At 66.8% G+C, this 19,341-nt stretch overlaps 2 protein-coding genes across 9 annotated transcripts; one reads left to right on the plus strand and one right to left on the minus strand.

Moving 5' to 3' along the window:
- Positions 1 to 2,597: 2,597 nt before the first annotated feature.
- ZDHHC8 (zinc finger DHHC-type palmitoyltransferase 8) lies at positions 2,598 to 14,683 on the plus strand. Of its 2 annotated transcripts, none has more exons than XM_051837220.2 (11): positions 2,598 to 2,799; positions 7,189 to 7,310; positions 7,522 to 7,679; positions 7,775 to 7,947; positions 8,136 to 8,238; positions 8,568 to 8,659; positions 8,816 to 8,957; positions 9,111 to 9,231; positions 9,326 to 9,435; positions 10,073 to 11,106; positions 13,776 to 14,683. In XM_051837220.2, the coding sequence occupies exons 1-11, from the start codon at positions 2,696 to 2,698 to the stop codon at positions 13,984 to 13,986; spliced, it is 2,370 nt and encodes a 789-aa protein (XP_051693180.1). In that variant the 5' UTR covers positions 2,598 to 2,695; the 3' UTR covers positions 13,987 to 14,683. The 2 variants fall into 2 exon arrangements, with proteins under 2 accessions (XP_051693180.1, XP_051693182.1); XM_051837222.2 differs by lacking the exon at positions 13,776 to 14,683 and adding an exon at positions 12,192 to 13,287 and having other exon boundaries at positions 2,602 to 2,799.
- CCDC188 (coiled-coil domain containing 188) lies at positions 13,251 to 17,647 on the minus strand. 7 transcript variants are annotated; one of them, XM_051837230.2, is made up of 9 exons: positions 17,001 to 17,642; positions 16,771 to 16,878; positions 16,588 to 16,692; positions 16,405 to 16,461; positions 16,241 to 16,300; positions 16,076 to 16,140; positions 15,932 to 15,989; positions 15,661 to 15,710; positions 15,183 to 15,565 (listed from the first exon to the last, which is right to left on the minus strand). In XM_051837230.2, exons 1-9 carry the CDS (start codon positions 17,535 to 17,537, stop codon positions 15,379 to 15,381), a joined length of 1,227 nt encoding a protein of 408 aa, XP_051693190.1. In that variant the 5' UTR covers positions 17,538 to 17,642; the 3' UTR covers positions 15,183 to 15,378. The 7 variants fall into 7 exon arrangements, with proteins under 7 accessions (XP_069921994.1, XP_051693190.1, XP_069921992.1 ...); XM_070065893.1 differs by lacking the exon at positions 15,183 to 15,565 and adding an exon at positions 13,251 to 13,790 and having other exon boundaries at positions 16,588 to 16,878; positions 17,001 to 17,647; XM_070065891.1 differs by having other exon boundaries at positions 15,183 to 15,378; positions 16,588 to 16,878; positions 17,001 to 17,646.
- Positions 17,648 to 19,341: the final 1,694 nt, after the last annotated feature.

The raw sequence follows: 19,341 nt of genomic DNA on the forward strand, positions 1-19,341 counted from the left end.
GGGGGAGCAGAGCCATGACCCCACCCTGGAGTGGCAAAGAGGATCTCAGTGGCACCCCTCTTTGGCTGTTGCCACTAACACCCACCAGACACGCCTTCCCTTTGCCACTGTTTGTCCCATCCTGGACGGTGACCAAATGGGCGGCCCTCCTGAGAGCCCTGCCCCCGGCTTCACGGGTCACTACTGTTGCCCTCAGCAAGGGGGCGCTCTGCCCTCCTGTGCAGGATGCAGAGCCCGAGTGTGGCGAGGTTGGATGCCGGGATAGAGGCGGTGCCTCGTTGGGCTGCACACACTCTGAAGGCCTGGTTGTGGCCAGCAGTGTGGGTGCCGATGGGTGCTGATGGGTGTGAGAGCAGTCTTCCTCAAGGGAGCCCTGGCCAGGATGGTCAGTGCAGAGCGTGGGTGTCTGACTTCCTGTCTGCTCTGGGAGAAGTATCTCAGGAAACCCCCTGGCACCGCTGGGGGACCCTGCTGTCCTAGGCTGCGTGCCAGCAAGTGGCTTGTTGACCCTGCAGAGGGTACAGCACACGTGTGCTCCTGAACCCCAGCCCGTGTGTGTGCAGGTGGGGTCCCCCCCTTTTTGGTAAGGACACATTTGAAAGGCAGAAAGGGGGATCTTTTATCTGCTGGCTTGCTCCCCAAATAGCCGCAAAGGCCAAGATTGGGCCAGGAAGCTTCGTTTGGATCCTTTGCGTGGGTGGCAGGGACCAGTCTGCTTTCCCAGACACATGAGCAGGAAACTGGATCAGAAGTGGAGCAGCCGGGACTTGAACTGGCACCCATATGGGATGCCAGCACTGGCCCCTATCAAAACATTTCAATTCCATTTTTCATCAGCTTTTCAAAAAGTTTTATAAAATGTATTTAAAAGGCAGAGTCAGAGGGATCATCTCCCGGTTCACTCCCTAATGGCTGAACAGCCAGGCCAAAGCCAGGAGCTTCTTCCGGGTCTGCCATGTGGGTGAGGGGCTGAGGACTTGGGCTAGCATCTGCTGCCTTCCCAGGCCCATCAGCAAGACCGGAAGTGGAGCAGCCAGGGCCTGATCTGGTGAGGTGCTGGCAGTGGCTTAACCCCCTCGCTGTATTTTAAAGTGCTGTGGTGCCTATTGATACACTTTAATGACATAATAACATTGTACTAGAAACATAGTAGACTGGCCACCTCAGCCCCGGATTGATGTCTTAGCGGCCATGAACTCTGACCTCTTCACTTACCAAGGAAGCGCTTGTGGCTCTTGGGACTACTGGAACACCACTCCAGCTGGCAACCAGCTGGGCAGTGTCCACGGCACGTGGCTGATGGCAGGTGCTCATCACACAGTTCTTTAAAATGATTGACTTCTAGAGCTCTCCATCCAACATTTCTGGACAAAGCCTGAGCAGGGGTAACGAGCCACAGTGAAACTGGATAAGGGGGCCGTTGCCCTTCGGCCTCAGATCCCGGGCCCGGCTGCTGGGCTCCTGCCTTTTGCCCGCTCTCCCTTGGGTCAGGGGCTTGTGTCACCCTGCTCGCCTGTGCCGCTGGTGGTGGTGGGAGGAGGGGTTCTGGGGCTTCTGTGCTTAGGCTGCAGCAGCGGCAAGTAGCGAGGGCCTGACGGGGCTGGGACACCTGTTAGCTGAAGTGTGCTGCCCCCAGCCCTGGGGGGTCACTGCAGGTGGGGTCTGCTCTCCTGAGGATCTCCTGCCCCCACACTGGGACCAGCACTGGGCCTTCAGCATGGCCTGGCCTGCCCAGCACAGGCCAACCACTTGAGGGGGTCTTGATGTGGCCAGGGTCTCCTCTGTGTCCATTTCTCTGATAGCTCAGCCCAGGCCAGCTTGCCCTGGGTTCAGAGCTTGACCAAGATTCCCCCAGCCCACACTTAGTGGGGGCGACCCTCCACCCCACCCCGGGTGGGGAGGGGGCTGGTCCACCTTAAGCAGATGGGTGGCCGTGGCCGCGGGGTGGGATGTCCTGCTGGAGGTGGGTCCTGCAGCCGAGCAGGAGGCCGGCAGGGTGCTGGCTGGCCGGCCCTGCCAAGGGTGCCCCTTCTCCAAGAAGATACAGGGCTCACCCAGCGAGCCTGGGGCTCCCACCCACACCTGCTTGTGTCCCAACCCGGGTGCAGCTTGGGCCAGGATGTGGAAAGACAAGTCCCCTGCCCTCCAGCTGCCTACTGGAGCCGGATGGGCTGGGGGCTGGGAGGCAGGCAGGGGTCAACAATCATAACCCCACACCCACCCCGACGACCCCAGCCGTGGGGGTGGGGGTGGGGGGCTCCGATGAGCGGCTCTGACCCTGTCCAGGGGCCCTGGGCCATTCGCCTGCCAGAGACCCCCACCGTCCTCCGGGAGGGGGCTAGGGAGCGGTCCACCCACTGGCCCCGGAGGTGACCCGCTGGCTGGGGCCGGCTCCTGGCCTTCACCCCGCCCCTGAGCGGGCAAGGCCGTGGGGGTGTTCGCCGCCCCCCAGCCGCGTCCTCGCCGCCCCGCCCCGCCGGCCTGCTGGCCCGGTCCACCTTAAGCGCGCGCTGACATCAGCGCGCCGCCGCCGCCCGGGGGGTGGGATTTCCTCCTCCGCCGCTGCCGCCGCCGCCGCCGCCGCCGCCGCGGGTCCTGCGCCGCGTCCAGCCCGCCCGCCCGCCCGTCCCCGGCCCGACCCGGCCGGCCCCGCCCGCCCGGCCCCGGGGAGGGATGCGGCGGCGCGGCGCCCAGGATGCCCCGCAGCCCCGGGACGCGCCTCAAACCCGCCAAGTACATCCCGGTGGCCACGGCCGCCGCGCTGCTGGTCGGTTCCAGCACCCTCTTCTTCGTGTTCACGTGAGTGTGCGCCGCCGCCGCCGCCGGCTCGGCGGGCACGGCCCCCGGGGCGGGGGAGGGGGCGAGGCGCGGGACACGGCCTGCAGCGGGGCGGGGGGAGGCAGGGGCAGGGGCGGGGCGCGGGGCCAGGTGCGCAGGGGGCGCCGGGGACAGGTGAGCCCCGCGCGCGCGCGCGCGCAGGGACGCTGGGCCCCTCACCACTGCGCCGGGCTGCCCAGGGTGTGGCTGCAGCCCTGTCCTCCCTGCCGGACTCACGAGGGACCGTGGGCTGCCCGGAGCCGCCAGTGTATGTGGCCGTGGGCGCCTCTTGGGTCCCCTCCCGGCTGCCTGCCCTGGGGCATCGCCAAGTAGTTCCCCGCGTAGGTGTGGCCTGGCCTGGCCTGGTTGCCATGGCCCCAGGGGAGACCTGGCCCCCCCCCACCTCCCCTAGGGTCTCAGAATGGGCTTTGGCCACCCCACTGAGCAAGGCTCCCAGGCCCGGCCGAACCGGGGCACAGACAAATATTTGGGCAGCAACCGTAGGGGGCTGGTGTGGTGCAGTACCAAGGACTGGTAAGCCTCAGGCTTCCAGGTCTTGGTGGGGGGCCTGGAGCACCCTGTGACAGCAGGGTCCCCCCACCCCAGGTGCCTCCAGGCTCGAATTCTTCACCCCAGACACATAGTGGCTTGCTGTAGACACGGCTGTCCCTCCAGGGTCACCGGGCCACCTCCTCGGGGCTCCAGGAGTGTCCCGTGGCATGGATCTCGGACCGTATATTCCCCCCCTACACACACATACACCTTTCAGAGGTTCCAGGCCGTGACACGGGCCAGGCAGCCAGAGCTACGGCCAGCCACCTGTTCTGAGAGTGAGCAATGCTGTGCCGAGTGGGCAGGAACCAGGTGGCAGCCCTGTCACACGTGGCTTTAAAAACAGGCCTGTGTGGACGGGCGTATTTCTGGTGCGAGCCAGCCCAGGCCGTGTTCCTGTCACTCACAGGCTGTCCCCACATTGGGGGCAGGCCTGGGGAGCCTGGGACAGGGACAGAGAAGGGGTAAGGGGGAAGTCACTGCATCTTCCTGTGACTGTAAAAGAGGTAAAGTGCGCTCCACAGCAAACTTGTGAAATGCAAGGGGAGAGGAAAAAATTAAGTTAATGAAATGGAAGCCACCCTCCCGCCACACCCAGAGATCCTCCGCGTCCTTTCTCTCTCCCTCAGCTGGCCTGCGAGGTGGCCACCGTCCCCAGGAACCTGGCGTTGGGCACTGAGGCTGTTCCCAAACCCTACACTCCGCCAGTTCTGGAAGCAAGGGGTTCTGGGCTCAGGGACGCGGGGGCTCTGGAAGGGTGGAGCTGTCCCTTTGGGGGGCAATGCCCTGGCCCGTGCCTGGCCCACGATGGCCTTGGCTGGCCCTACGCTGTGGCGTGTGGCAGGTGACGGGTCCCCCACGCCCCATGGATGCTGCCGCCTGGGCCAGGGAGGTCTCAGGTCCAGGCCCGGGAGTGACTCCTACCATGCAGTGTGCACTCAGGGCCTACCCCCAGCTCCTTGGATGCCCCCCGCGTCCCCTCTCTGAACTCAGGAAGAAACAAGAACGGGGCAAGTAGGGCTTATGCACCAGGTGGGCGGTGATTTCTGGGCTCCCGAATGATGGTCCCCAATGAGCTCTGAGCAGCTCCCTAAGGGAGGGGTGGGGAGTGGGGGGAACATGCAGGACCCTCCCCCTGGAAGGATGCTCCATGTGGGGACGTACCCCTCTGAGGATGGGGGTTGCATGTTGCAGGGGCAGCTTCTCAGAAGCCCTCTTCCTCCAGGAAGTCCTCCTGGTTTCTGGCAGGGTCTGGGTCCCAGAAGTCCTTCATACTGTGGTGTGATGCCAGGCTGGGCCAGGAGGGGTTAGGCCAGGCCTTGCACCCGTACCTCCTGCCACAGCCTACTCCTTGCGCCCCCACCCAGGCACTTCGCAGAATGACAAGGCTCTTGTGACGCCAGACCCTGGCAGCCACAGGGACCTCAGGCAAATACAGCCACCGACTGGGGCCTTGTGGAGAGAGGAGCCTGGGGTGGGAGCCATCTTAGGACTCGCTGCCCCCCTGGCCCTGTGGTTTCCCCAGGTATTGGTAAGAAGGGACTGGCATAGACGGGTGCCTTGGGCCCGGGCACCCCGGGAGGCCAGCGTGACTCCCAGACACCCGCGGTGTTAACCAAGAACTCGAAGTCAATGAAAACCTCTGAGTTAAAATTTTCCATTCCGCATTTAGCTGTGGCGGGACATTCTGCCCTTCAGCCACCCCCTCGCAGGGCGGGGTCTCCCCGCTGGCCTCCCCCTCCCCCCACCCCTGACCCAGGGCGAGAACTGGGGCCTCGACCCGGGTGGAGCCCACGGCGGTGGCACGTGTCCCGGCCCGTGGCCCTGATGCTGTCGGCAGGCGTGGGCTGGACCTGGAAGAGGGCCTCTGAGATGCCCCCCCCACCACACACACTCACACACACACTCACACACACACACACACTCACACACTCTCAGGTCCGCCCTTAGCACGCGGCGGCAGGGCTCAAGCCAGCCAGGAAGGGGTCAGGGGACAGTGTCGGCCCCTGCCCTGTCCACTGAAGGCCAGAAGCCACGCCCATGGCCCAGGGGCCTGTCTCTGTGGCGCCTGCCAGGGTGGGGCCACCCTAGGGTGCGCGTCAGACCTGGGAGGGTATCATCCCTGCAGGCCAGGAGGAGCCTCCCTCAGCCTGGAGTTCCGCTGGCCCCGCCCAGCAAGCTCATGGGTCCTTGTGTGTCCCTACATGTTACCACATGTCCTCATGTGTCCTGGAGCACTTGCCCTCTCCACGGCGAGGGTGTGTGGGAGGGGGAGCCCAGAGAGGCGGGGACAGGCCTGGGAGGGGGGAGAGGCAGCGGGAGGAGGAGCCACTGTCGGCACGTGTGTGATTGTGTGTGCCCATGTGTGCAGATCTGTGTCGCGTGCACGAGTGCGGGTGGCTATGTGTGAGTGTTGAGCCTGTGTGTCTTGCACACGGACGTTTTTGCGTGTGTACATTTCTGCATGAAGCATGTGGGTCGCTTTCCCTTAGTGGTGGCCGGGGCAGGGAGCAGAGGTGCCTCCTCTGGGGCTTGGAGGTGTGTGTGGGGGGGGCCGAGGCCGGAACCAGAGAACCCGCCCCACCCCACCCCCAAAACGCTTGCCACAGTCCACTAAAGCCCCCTTGGAAGCACACAGGCAGGTGCAGCGCTGCTGGGCATGGCAGGGTTTCCAAGAGCAAACCGGTCGCTGCCCTCACCCGGCCCTAGGCATCACCCCCCCACCCCCCGGCCTCTGCACGACCCACCTGGCCTGCAGGTGGCACTGGAGGCACGGGAAACACAGGCCGTGCAGCCCGCATACAAGTCCAAGGGGACTCCGCCTCTCCCCAGAGGGCTAGGGCTGTGAACCCCACAGCAGGTGGGGTGCTCCCTCGCCCCCACACATGAGCCCAGCACATGGTCACCTTGCTGGATGGCGTTGGGTTTTGCCTGCTGCCCGTACCCTGGGCGGGGATGAGGGGGCTTGGGAGGGAAAGGGGCCGCGGCAAGGTCCCCAGGCCGGGGCTGATGGAGGCCACCCAGCGGAGGAGAGCGCATGGCCGAGAGGCAGGGGTAGCTGCGGGCCTGGGCCCCGCCGAGGGTGCTGCGTGGGAAGCGGGAGCTTTAAATAGCCTCTCGCTTCCCTCTAAAAATAGTCTTGCTGCCATGGAGGTGGTTGCCGGGGCGGCGGGCTGGCTCCCGGCCACGGCAGGCGTGGGTGCACCCGCGTGGCCGGCGGGCACTGGGCACCCCGTTCCCCACGGTCAGGGCTGCGGTGGAGGCGGGGGGGGGGATTCCCCATGGGGCCCCTGACTCCACAGGGCTTGGGTACGGGGAGGTGAGTGGACAGCAGCCAGGTACGGGAGACGCCAGGGGAAGGTGGGGGTGGGGGTGCCAGGGGCCAGAATGGCTTCTGCAGGGCCTGTCGCAGGGGGACCTGTGGATCTCCAGGGAGGGGACCCAGTGAGGGCAGAGGCAGGCAGGTATGTAGGACCCTTCCTCAGGCCGGAGCCTGGAGTCTTGGAAGGCTTCCTGGAAGAGGGGGTGGCCTTGGAACCAGGTGCTTAGGGGCGGCAAGAGATGGGAGGGCTGAGGCCTCCATGTGTTTCTGTGGCCACCTGCAAAGCAGGTGATAAGTGGGCTGGGGAGGCTCTCCACACACCCCCATCTCCCTGGGGACAGGGCCCCTGCTGGACTGGCAACAGGTGGGGAGGGGCCTGGGGCTGGCCTGAACTGCCCTGGTGGGTTACCAGCCGCCCTCGCCGTTGTGGGCGCTGCCCTGGCACTGCCGCCCCCCTGCCCACCTACCCCGGCGTTCTGCCTGGCCGTTTCCTGCAGGTGCCCATGGCTGACGCGAGCCGTGTCCCCCGCTGTGCCCGTCTACAATGGCATCATCTTCCTCTTTGTCCTGGCCAACTTCAGCATGGCCACCTTCATGGACCCCGGCGTCTTCCCCCGAGGTAGGAGGCAGCTCACCTGCGCAGGTGCGCTGAAGCGTGAACGGCTGACGCAGGTGACAGCCTTGGGGTGCTCCTGGCCGGGGCGGGGCAGGGAGGGGAGAGCAGGGCAGAGCCTGCACGGGGCGGGGAGTGGAGGAGGGAGAGCAGCTCTCCCACTAAGGAAGTCCCCTTCTCGCTCCCCTGCCCCGGCGCACCTGCACCTGGCCCGCAGCGGATGAGGACGAGGACAAGGAGGACGACTTCCGGGCCCCCTTGTACAAGAACGTGGACGTGCGTGGCATCCAGGTCCGCCTAAAGTGGTGCGCCACGTGCCACTTCTACCGCCCGCCTCGCTGCTCCCATTGCAGCGTCTGCGACAACTGCGTGGAGGTGACGGCCCCGCCCCCTCGTGCGGCCCCGCCCCTGCGGCCCCAAGCCCCGCCCCGCCCCGCCCTGACCCCCCGCCGCGGTCCTCCCTCACGCAGGACTTCGATCACCACTGCCCCTGGGTCAACAATTGCATCGGCCGCCGCAACTACCGCTACTTCTTCCTGTTCCTGCTGTCGCTCAGCGCACACATGGTGGGCGTCGTGGCCTTTGGCCTCGTTTACGTGCTGAACCACGCGGAGGGTCTGGGCGCAGCCCACACCACCATCACGTATCCTTGCAGCCTGTGTGTGCGGGGGTGGGGGGTGGGGAGGCTCAAAGGGCCTCCTCCTCCTGGGTACGGGGTGTGGTGTGGGGAGAGGGATTGGTCCACTGGGCCCAACTGCTGGTCATGGTGGTGGTGGTGGGGTGGGGTTCTGCTGCAACCCGCCCCTGCGGGCGTTGGCCTTAACGGGCCAGCATGGCTGTCATGTGTGTGGCCGGCCTCTTCTTCATCCCCGTCATTGGCCTGACCGGCTTCCACGTGGTGCTGGTCACGCGGGGGCGCACCACCAACGAGCAGGTGCAAACCCCTGCAGGGCTGCGTGGGAGTCAGCGAGGCGGGGTTGGGGGCCAGGCGCCTGTGCAGTGGTGGTAGGAGGAGGCTCATCTGGTGCTTACATCCCTGGGTAGGGCTCAGGGAGCTGGGGCCACGCCTGCCCTGTCCCCTGTTCCCTCACTTCCTGCCCGTGGCTCACGTCCTGTCCAGGGTCCAGAAGAATCCATAGCTCCCCTCAGGGCCTGGTTGGGGTGCCTCCCACAGGGACCAGCCTCTGAGGATTTCCTAGCCATTCTGCCCACCCTGGCCTGGACCCTGGTGGCCAGGCTGGCTGAGGGCTCCCCTGTCCACAGGTGACCGGGAAGTTCCGTGGAGGCGTGAACCCCTTTACCCGAGGCTGCTACGGGAACGTGGAACACGTGCTTTGCAGCCCCCTGGCTCCCCGGTGAGGCCTGGCCTGGGTGGGTGGGAGGGTGGGAGGGGCTGTTTGCCGGGTGTGGGGTGGGGAGGCTGTGGACTCTCAGGCTGGTCCATTTCTGCTCTTGGCAGGTGGGGCTGGCCTTGCCCTTGGCCTGGCCGCTGACCCCTCTGCCTGGTGTAGGTATGTGGGGGAGCCGCCCCGGCTGCCGCTGTCCGTGAGCCTGAAGCCACCCTTCCTCCGGCCTGAGCTCCTGGACCGGGCCGCCCCGCTCAAGGTCAAGCTCAGTGATAATGGGCTGAAGGCAAGCCTGGGCCGCAGCAAGGTGGGAGCCCCGGGTGGGAGGCGGGCAGGTTGGAGGGAGGTGGAACGCAGGGAGAGCGGGCAGTTCTGGGCCCAGCGGCTCCAGGAAGGAATCCCCAGTTAAGCACCATCCCTCCTCCGAGCCCTACCCACCACTGACCCCGCCTTCTCCCAGTCCAAGGGCAGCTTGGACCGGCTGGACGAAAAGCCACTGGACCTGGGGCCTCCACTGCCCCCCAAGATGGAGAGCAGCACGTTCAGTGGGGACGTGAAGACCCCGCGCCCGGCCAGCGCCGGTGAGGTGGGGGGTGGCCACGCAGGGGTGGGGGCGTGGACTGACCCTCCTCCCCCACCGAGCTGACCCCCTTCTGACAGAGGCTGTCTCTCCAGAGAGTGCTCTGTCGGCACAGAGGACCAGCCCCCCGACGCCTGCCATGTACAAGTTTCGACCAGGCTTCCCCACGGGTCCCAAGACGCCCTTCTGCGGGCCTGGGGAACAGGTGAGACCAGCAAGCTCCAGGCCCTGCCCTCCGGGGAGAGGCCCCTCCCCTGGGTGAGGGCCCCGCCCCTGGGAGAGGCCAGCCCTGCCCCAGGAGAGGCTTGCCCCTGGCGTGGTGCAGCCAGGCCAGCCCCACCCTGGGGACGCCCTCGGGATCTCCCATTCCCTTCCTCACAACCAGTGGTGGCTGGAGCCTGGCAGCCACAAGGCCGCTGTCCTCCCTGGACTGCCCTGGCTGCCGTGGGGGACTGTGCTCAGGCCAAGCCAGGTTGCCTGAGGTTACTAGGGCTGCCTTTGGCCACTGAGCCCCGCTGTGGCTGTCTTGGTGGCCTCTGTGAGCTGGGGGTGGGGGTGGGAGGGATGTCCACAGTGGCCAGTTCCAGCCTCACTCTGTGGCCCCCACCCCACCACCCTTCCCTTGGGGGATGCTGATGGGGGTCTGGAGGATGCTGGCCACTGTGTGCCACCCCTGGCCCGGTCCGTGCTGGGTGACATATCAGCTGTGCCTACCTCAGCTGGGGTCCCTGGGATTGCAGTCTCTACGTGGACACGTAGCGCCTGGTGGTCCTAGGCCGAGAGGGTGGACTAGGTGTGTGTGTGTGTGTTGGTGGGGGTGACGCATGCTGATGACCCTGCAGGTCCCCGGCCCCGACTCCCTGACCCTGGGGGAGGACAGCCTGGACTTCGTGTCCGAGCCCAGCCTGGACCTGCCGGACTACGGCCCCGGCAGCCTGCACGCCGCCGCCTACCCGCCGTCCCCGCCGCTCAGCGCCACCGACGCCTTCTCGGGGGCACTGCGTTCCCTGAGCCTCAAGGCAGCAGGCAGCCGGCGGGGCGGAGACCACGTGGCCCTGCAGCCCCTGCGCTCCGACGGTGGGAACCCCGCGCCCCACCGCGGCCTCTTCGCCCCGCACGCGCTGCCCAACCGCAACGGCAGCCTGTCCTACGACAGCCTGCTGAACCCCGGGTCCCCTGGTGGGGGCGGGGGCGGCGGCGGTGGCCGCGCATGCCCTGCCCACCCCTCGGCGGGCGCGCCCGGCTACCGCTCGCCCTACCTGCACCCGGGAGCTGTGGGCGAGCCCCCGCGGCCTCCGTCCCGCAGCTTCAGCCCGGTGCTGGGACCCCGCCCGCGGGAGCCATCGCCCGTGCGCTACGACAACCTGTCAAGGACCATCATGGCCTCCATCCAGGAGCGCAAGGACAGGGAGGAGCGCGAGCGGCTGCTGCTTTCGCAGGCCGACTCGCTCTTCGGCGACTCGGGCGTCTATGACGCACCGAGCTCCTACAGCCTGCAGCAGGCCAGCGTGCTGTCTGACGGCCCTCGGGGCTTGGCGCTGCGCTACGGCTCCAGGGATGACCTGGTGGGCGGCCCGGGATTTGGCGGCGGCGGCGGCGGCGCCCGCAATCCCGCTCTGCAGACGTCGCTGTCCTCGCTGTCCAGCGCTGTGAGCCGGGCGCCGAGGACGTCCTCCTCCTCCCTCCAGGCTGACCAGGCCAACAACAACGCCCCAGGGCCCAGGCCAGGCAGCGGCTCCCACAGGTCGCCTGCCCGCCAGGGCCTGCCCTCCCCGCCTGGCACCCCCCGCTCCCCCTCCTATGCAGGCTCCAAAGCTGTCGCCTTCATCCACTCGGACCTCCCCTCGGAGCCCCCGCCCTCGCTGGCTGTGCAGAGGTGGGTGCTTGGAGGGGGTGGGCCGTCTCGGGCCATTCCTTGTGGCCTGTGGTTGCCTCCAGGGGGACGGGGTAGGGAGGGTGGGCTGCCTCCTGCGTCAAAGGCCCCCGGCCACCCTCCCTGAGCAGGGGCAGGGTGTGTACCCTGTGCCCAGTAGCTCCTGCACCACAGCTGGCACAGACCTAGCACGTGGGAAGGCCTGGGTTATGGTCAAGGTCAGGGCTAGACTGGCCCCTGGAGCAGAGACCACGTGGCAGTGCCGGCTCTCCTGCTAGCCGCGGGCCGTGACTTTCCCAAGTCTACTCACTGCATTTCCCAGGGGCCAGGGGGGCTCCGGGCTGCCACGTGGTCACCTGGTAGAAGCAAAACCTATTGCCCAGGGTGCCAGGGCCTGGCCCTCATGGGGCACTGGACCCTCTCAGGAAGCAGGGGCTCCCCTGCTTACAGACTGGGAGGTTGAGGCCTGGAGAGGCGCCCCCTCCCCGTCCCCCGCCACCGCAGTGGGTTGGTAGCTGAGGATTCTGGGCTGGCTGCCTCGCTGGGCACTAGGCAGTATCTTGATGCCACCCCATCCAGGTCTCGGCAGCCACCTATGAGACCCACATCCAGGCCGCTCAGCCCCAAGACGGCTGGGGCACGGCTGCTGCCCCCACACCCTGCAGGCCACCAGCGGGAGGCCATTCTGTACCCTCAGGGCCAGTCAGGGACATGTGGGTTTGATGGGTGGGGGTGAAGAGACTCTCACCCCCAGGGGTGTGTAAGTAATGTCGCTAGAAGTGCGGGTAGGAGGATAGGACCAGGCAAGGCCTGGGGACTCCATCATCCAGTGTCCACCTGGCCAGCCCTCTCTGTGGCCCGTGTCTGCTGGGGGGATGGACCGAGGGACCAAGGAGGGGCAAGGTGACTGTATTGTCATCTGTCCTGAGACAGCAGACCCTCAACCCCGGGCAGGGCTGTAGCAGCTCTGTGTCCCAATCCACGTGTCCATCCTGACCCCCGCCGTGTCCCCCATCCCCCACTCGCTGTCCTGTCCTGTGGTCCTGTGTTCACCGTGTGCGTGCCTGTGTCTGCTTCTGTTAATGCAGGGACCACCCTCAGTTGAAGACCCCCCCAAGTAAGCTTAACGGGCAGTCCCCGGGCTTGGCCCGGCTGGGGCCCACCGCCGGCCCCCCGGGGCCCTCCGCCAGCCCTGCCCGGCACACGCTGGTTAAGAAGGTGTCCGGCGTGGGTGGGACCACCTACGAGATCTCGGTGTGAGGACTGACTGCCACCCATCTGCCGTGTTTCCACGGGACAGCGGCCCTACCCCCTTCTCGGCCCCGCCCCCTCCAGTCCCCCAGGGAGAGGGGGCCGCCCAGCCTGGCGCGGCCGCAGCAGCAGGAGGGAGCACCCACGCCTCCAGAGTTGGTCCCCTCACCCTCTGCTCGTCTGGCCGGCCACTCATCTGCTCTGGGACAAGGCCCTCCCCGCCCCCGTGTGAGGCGGGGCTGGGGGCTGCCGGTCTGTGTCTCTGCGCCCTTGGCCAGGCTCAGCCCTGCCGCCCTGGCACCCACACACCCACCATCCTCCTCCTCCCGCAGGGCAGGCTGCCCCCTGCTTGCTCTCCCTGCAGGTGGGAGGGGGCCCCTAACACGTTGCCTTTCACAGACCCTGCTTGTGGCTTGGCCAAGGCCCATGCCCCTGCAGGGGGGTGGGGTAGAGTGCAGCCCTGGCCTGGTTCTGGGCTGCGACAGATGAGCTGGACAGCTGTGGCGGGGGTCCCGGCTCCGTGTGTCCCGTCTCACCCGGCCCGCGGGCCCTCGTCCCCATGTCCGTGTGCCGTGCCCCAGCTCGGATCGCCGCTGTCCCTTTCATCGAAGCCTTAACCTCATGCTTTACGCTCTTGTGGGAGGCGACAGGAGGCCGGGGAGTGGGGGTGGGGCGGGTGGAGGCACCTGCGATGCCACTTCAGGCAGTCCCCTCCCCAGCCGTCAGGCCCTCCCTGCCAAACTGGAGAATCCCCCCCCCCACAGACCCGTGGCGAGCACCCCGGGTGCGGGATGGGGGTGGGGTCAGTGCTTCCCCTGGCGTCAGGGACCCAAGATTAAGCACATGGCCACGTCCGCTTGCGTTGTGTCTGTTTTATGTTTTTATATCTACATCTATATATCTATAATTTTATTAAAAAAAGCAAAAGAGGCATCTGGAGCCTGTGCTTGAGCCAAGGCCAGGGCCGTGGCTGTAGGGCAGCAGGGCCCCGCCCCAGGGCAGGGGGGAGGCCAGGGGTCTGGCTCCAGGGCGGGCTGCAGCGGGCACAGGGTCGCGTGTTCCTCCGACTGGAGCCAAGTCACAGGCCTGGGAGGTGGGGGCTGTCAGAGGGTCCCTGTCCCGGCATGGGGGGGGGGCTGCCGTACTCCTGGCAATGACTGGGTGCCTTGGGTATAACCTGCCGGCTGGGGGGAGGTCCTTGTGGAAGGTTCCTGCATTTGCTGGTCTCTGCCTGCCAAATGAGCAGGAACCAGGGTGGGGAGGGTGGGGCTAAGGCAGCCTTGCAGGGGCGGGGGGCGGGGGCCGCAGCTCCCAGTGTGAGTGGCGTGGGGGGCTCCGAGGGCACGGATCCCACGGCGCTGCCTCATGCTGACTTCCACCTCTCTGATTCTCTCTCACTGACGCCCGCGGCCCGCCCGCAGGGGGTGGATCGGCACCTGCAGCCGTGGATGGGGGCGGCGTGGCCAGCCCAGGGTGACCCCTGGCCTGCACCTGTGCCACCTCGGCCGCCCCGAGGACCGCCCACCACTGCGGGCCCCCTGGAGCCCGGCCGAGGGGGCCCCCCCACGCGGGGCCACGTGCCGCCCGCACTCGGCCGCCTCTAGCCTTTTCCCCAGCCTCTTGGGGCCCTAGTGGGAAGCGCAGCCGGAGACCCCTGGCTGCTGTGGACCCCGGGACGGGGCTGGGGGTGGGCTGGAGGGCTCCCTCTGCTAGCCTGACTCCAGCCTGCTGGGGCCTGTGACCCCATGTCCAAGTGACCTCAGGAAGTTCCCCCACCTGCTGTGGGGCAGGGGTGTTCCCTAGCCACCCTCCACCCCTACCTGGGGCAGGGGGCCGGCTCTGGAGCTGCTGGAACCAGCACGGACCTTCACCCAGCCTCCCTGCCTCCTCTCTACCAAGCACTTTACAAAGCAGCCACTTACCTACCCACCCCGCCCAAGCCTAGGCCTCTGCAGGTTGGGCTGAGGTGGGCGGGTCTCAGGTTGCCCCCAGCACATCTCTGCACACCCTCACCCCATCCCGGCTCCCCTCACATGAACAGATGCCTTAACGCCTGGAGCTGCCCAGCCCCCTGAGCCCCGGACACCAGCCTGGCGGCCCTGCCCTGGTGCCGCCCCTGCCTCGGGAGCTGCAGCCCCCAGCCCCAGGGCCAGGGCCAGGTGGGGCCCCTCACCGGTGCAGGTCCCTGTACCAGGGCCCATCGGGCAGTGGCTCTGTCCCTCCCATCCGGGGATGGGGTGAGAGTGGCCACACGGCTAGTCCCCATGGACCTAAGGGTACTTCCTCCCAATTTGATTTCCCAAATAAAAATTTGGTGTTGACCTCCACAGCTCTGTCCGCACCCCGTGCTCTCTTCCAGACTGTGCCCCAAGAGTGCCAGGAGGCCAGCCTGGACAGAAGACCCTGGGTTGGGGAGGGGGGTGGCCGTGGTGGTGACTTGGCCTTGTGTGGGGGTGGGGTTCATGTGAGGGGTGGGTCAAGGGTCAGCAGATTCGAGGCTGAGAACTTGACCTCTCAGTGTCCTGGAAGGTCTGCTCCCCCCCCCACTCCAAGGGGAGGAGGGGTGTGAGGTTCCCGACCCCACCAGCTTTCAGTGGAGGCCCTGCAATGACAGCTTTAGGCTCAGGTCCGGCCCCACCCTTGGGAACCCAAGCTGGGGGGAGGCTCCACCCGGAGGGACCCCCGCCTTGGGCCCAGCGCGGGGTGGGGGGAGTGTCAGACCCACCGGCCCCGCCCCCGTCCCCATGGAAACCCCACTGCGCAGGGAGGGGGTCAAGTCCGAACCGCGGCCCCGCCCCCGTCTCCATGGAAACAAGCTCCCTAGGCCATGCATGTCACGACTCTATGTCCAGCCGCAGGCCCAGCCCTCAGGACAGAACCCGCCTCCACCCTTCTCCGCGGCTCCTGGCGGGGACGGTGCGTGGCGGCGGCGGTGCTGTGGGCAGGGGCCGGCACGGCCACAGGGCACCCGGGCCAGCGCCGGCCGCCTGGCCTCCTCCTCGCTGGGGCCGCGGGGCCTCCGGCCTAGAAGGGCAGGAAGTCGTCCACCTCGAGGCGCAGGAAGGGGCCCAGCAGGGCCCGGAGCTTCCAGACAGCGGCGCGGCTCAGCAGGGGCGGCACCAGCCCCTCGAAGGGCGCCGGGTCCACCACGTACACGTAGGCGGCGGTGCAGGCCAGCAGGGCGCCCAGCAGAAGCCTCAGGGCCAGCAGCCTGCGGGCGGTGGTGGTCAGGGGGCAGGGGGGCGCCCTTGGGGGATGCTCCCGGGGAGGGGGTGGGGACAGAGCTCAGCCCGCCAAGCCACCTACCAGAGCTGGCCCTTGAGGCCCTCGGAGCATCCCAGCGGGGGCCTCCCCTTCTGTGAGGGAGGGACACGGTGAGGCCCCCTCCTCGAGTTGGGGAAGGGGAGGGAGGAGGGTCCCTGGCTTGGGGGACCTTTGACGGGGATCAGGGATTCCATCGCTGCGGCCTCGCCCCGCCCCCACCCCTCCCGCAGGCAGCTGGCTCCTGGGGGCGGGGCTTCCACTGGTCCCACCCCGCCAGGTGGGTTCGGGTCTCCAGGTGAGGAGGGGCGCTCACCGCAGCGCACGCCAAGTTCTGCTCCTTCCTGGCCTGGGTGCGGCACTGGGCGCGCTCCCTGGGGGTGGGGCTGCAGTCACCACCACGCCCCCCCCGTGCCTCCCCCCCGTCCCACCTCCTGGCTTTGGTGCCGACTGCCCTCACCCTAGGATCTCCAGCTGGATGCCCTCCATCTGGTCCAGCACGCCCCGGATGTCTTTCTTGAGGTTCTGGGCACAGAGCAAGGCGCCGGGCACTCCCCGCCCTGTCCCCACCTTGCGCGCCCCGCCCACCCCCTCGCCCGCGGATGTCTCCCCTGGGAGGACCTACCAGGAGCCCGGTGGCCTGGTTGTTCAGAGCCATGTGCACCTCTGCCACGCCGTCCCACACCTGGGAGTCGGGGGTGGAGTGGGGTGGGGCCAGGGTCAGCCCGGTAGGAGTGGGGGTGGGGGGGTCTCCTAGCGCCGCCCCGCCCCCACCGGTCAAGCGAGCACCTCGGTGATGGCCATCTTTTTCCTCTCAAAGGACAGGCGGATCTGCTGCAGCTCGTTCTGGGGGAGGAACAGAGCGTGGCAGGGCCGGCCCTTCCCGCTGACCCCGGGGAGGGGGGAGGGAGCCACCTGCGCGGGCTGCCGGGCGGGCCCCGCCCCCTCCACAGCCCCGCCCCCGACGCCCACCTGGGACTGCTGCACGAAGGCCTCCTCCCCCCGGCACACCTCCTGCCGCAGCAGCTGCACAGGGGCCCTGTCCTCCGGAGGCCGGGCACTGGTGGACTCGGGGGGCTGTGAGAGAGGCCCCACGTCAGCCCCGGGGCGGCGGGCGGTGCCTGTGGCCCCGGAGGTGCGCTCACCGGCTCTTACCCAGGTCAGGGCAGTGCAGCTGGAATGCTCTGGGCACAGGGGCAGGAACGGCTGCCCGGGCCCCAGCAGGGCCCCCAGCTGCTCCCGGAGGTCCTGGTTTTGCCTTTTCTGGAGGGAGACGGGGCGGGGATGGGGAGGGGTGGGGAGGAGCAAGGCGGGAACTGGGTCGCGGTCACTCCTGCGGGAGGCGGCCGGGGGCGGGCTGCGGGGGCGGGCGGCTGGCGGCTCACCAGGCTCTGGTTCTCCTGCTGCAGCTGTAGGAAAGGCTGCTGTGCAGAACCCAGCGGTCGGCTGGGCAGCTGGGAGGGGGCTGCCCTGGGAGGGGCCGGGGCCCCACCCCCTGGCGGCAGGGTCGGGCAGGGGCAGGTGCAGGACCTGGGCGCCGCGCTGGGGCTCCCCCCCTGCCTGGGCGCCCCCTGCTCTGGCTCCGGGTGCAGGGGCCAGCCCCACCCCAGCCCCTCCTCCACTTCTTGGCTTGGCCCAGCTGGCTCTCTGGCCCGCTGCTGCTGAGTCTCTCCCTCACGGCTGGAGAGGAAGAGCCGGGGGTCCTCACCCCCCACCCTGGCTCCCCCGACTGCTGCCCCTGGGGCTGGGAACGGCCTGGTGCACTCCAGGGACTGAGTGGAGGGGAGAGGGACCAGGCAGGGCCACCTTACAAATCCCTGGCAGGGCTGCTCCAGGCATCCTCCGTGGCCGCTCGAGGCTGGGGCTGGGGGACACTGGGGGTGGGAGTGGCCGCAGGGGCCCAGGGTTTTCGGGCCCTCCATGCCTCCCTGTGACCCCTTCCTGACCCCAGGTCCAGGCTCTGGCCCTGGCCCGCCTGCCACCCTCTTACTGAGGACACTGTGGGTGTGGAGCAGGCTCTCAGGGCTGCCCCCCCAGGTCACAGTCACAAAGGCCTGGGTGCCAGCCGCGGAGGTCACAATGGGCCAAGGTCCCAGGCCCTCCACGCCCCGCCCGCCCCGCAGCTGGAGCACGTTGTGGCAACCACAGACAGGCGTGGAGGAAGCATCTCCTCTCTGCCTCTTCGGTTCCCCTGGACCCCAGCTGCCTCTCATCATGCCCGGTCCCTTCCCTGACTCCACACCTCTGTGGGCTTAGCAGGTCAAGCCGCCGCCTGTAGCGCCGGCATCCCATATAAATGCTGCTCCACTCTGATCCAGCTTCCTGCTGATGTGCCCAAGAAAGCGGCAGAAGATGGGCCAAGCACTTGGGCCCCTGCACCCATGTGGGAGACCTGGATGGAGCTCCTGGCTCCTGGCTTTGACCTGGCCCAGGCTTGGCTATTGTGGCCATCTGGGGAGTGAACCAGAGGATGGAAGACCTCTCTCTCTCTCTCTGCCTCTCCCTCTCTCTGTAAGTCTGTCTTTCTGATCAAATAAATCAAATCTCTTTCAAAAATGTATTTGAGAGACAAAAAGACAAAGATCTCCTATGTGATGGTTCACTCTCCAAATGCCTGCAATAGCCAAGGCTGGGCCAGGCTGGAGCCAGGAGCTTCATCCGGGTCTCCCATGTGGGTGGTGGCAGAGGCCCAAACATCTAGGGCATCTTCCACTGCTTTCTCAGGCGCATTAGCAGGGAGCTGGATGGGTAGTGGAGCAGCCGGGACTTGAACTGGAGGCCACACGGGATGCCAGTGTAGCCGGCAATGGCTTAACCCACTGCACCACAATGCCGGGCCCCCTTTAACCATTTATTGAACAGTTATTTTCATGTCAGGTCCTATGGGTACAATTATTGTGTTCTTTTAAAAAATATTTAGTTGAAAGGAAGAGATAGAGGGCGAGAGGGAAAAGGAAAGAGAGAGAGAGAGAGAGAGAGAGAGAGAGAGAGAGAGAGAGAGAGAGAGAGAAAGTTCCCATCTGCTGGTTCACTTCCCAGATGGCTGACCCCAGGAGCTGGGCCCCCATCCAGGTCTCCCGCGTGGGTGATGAGCCCAGGAGCACTTGATCCTGCCTCCCTGGATCCATGTTAGCAGGAAGCTGGGTCAGAGCTTGAACCCAGGACCCAGGCATTATTATGGAACGGGATGCAGCTGTCCCAAGCAGTGGCTTACGTGCAACACACACCCCCCATATTACACCATTGTATAAGCAACAGAGAATTGTCATATACACAGGCGGTCCCGAGACCAATCCCCCGTGGACGCCAAAGCACGAATGTGCCAGCGTGGTGAACCAGAAGCCTTGTCTGAGGGCTTCCTTCCAGCGAAAGCACCCTCGAACCTGGCTCTCTCCCCTGCCTGACATCCACCAGAGCCAGAGGCCTCCAGACCCGAGAGACTCCTGCTTTTCCACTCCCCTGTAACTGCTTCCACTTTGAAAGCAAAAGCAGGCCGGCGCCGCGGCTCACTAGGCTAATCCTCCACCTGTGGCGCCGGCACACCAGGTTCTAGTCCCAGTCGGGGTGCCGGATTCTATCCTGGTTACCTCTCTTCCAGGCCAGCTCTCTGCTGTGGCCCGGGAGTGCAGTGGAGGATGGCCCAGGTCCCTGGGTGCTGCACCCACATGGGAGACCGGGAGGAAGCACCTGGCTTCTGGCTTTGGATCATCGCAGTGCGCCGGCCGT

Source organism: Oryctolagus cuniculus, chromosome 21 (genome assembly GCF_964237555.1).
Source record: "Oryctolagus cuniculus chromosome 21, mOryCun1.1, whole genome shotgun sequence".
Classification (NCBI taxonomy): Eukaryota; Metazoa; Chordata; class Mammalia; order Lagomorpha; family Leporidae; genus Oryctolagus; species Oryctolagus cuniculus.

What these genes read in the sequence shown, in the direction of transcription:
- ZDHHC8 (XM_051837220.2), top strand. Translation starts at nt 2,696, where the DNA reads ATGCCCCGCAGCCCCGGGACGCGCCTCAAACCCGCCAAGTACATCCCG. An exon ending in TCTGCGACAACTGCGTGGAG is followed by an intron (nt 7,680 to 7,774) that starts GTGACGGCCCCG and finishes TCCCTCACGCAG; the next exon opens with GACTTCGATCACCACTGCCC. An exon ending in CCCGCGCCCGGCCAGCGCCG is followed by an intron (nt 9,232 to 9,325) that starts GTGAGGTGGGGG and finishes CTGTCTCTCCAG; the next exon opens with AGAGTGCTCTGTCGGCACAG.
- CCDC188 (XM_070065887.1), bottom strand. Translation starts at nt 17,537, where the DNA reads ATGGAGGGCCCGAAAACCCTGGGCCCCTGCGGCCACTCCCACCCCCAG. An exon ending in ATCCAGCTGGAGATCCTAGG is followed by an intron (nt 15,990 to 16,075) that starts GTGAGGGCAGTC and finishes CCCCACCCCCAG; the next exon opens with GGAGCGCGCCCAGTGCCGCA. An exon ending in AGAACTTGGCGTGCGCTGCG is followed by an intron (nt 15,566 to 15,931) that starts GTGAGCGCCCCT and finishes CACCGCCCGCAG; the next exon opens with GCTGCTGGCCCTGAGGCTTC.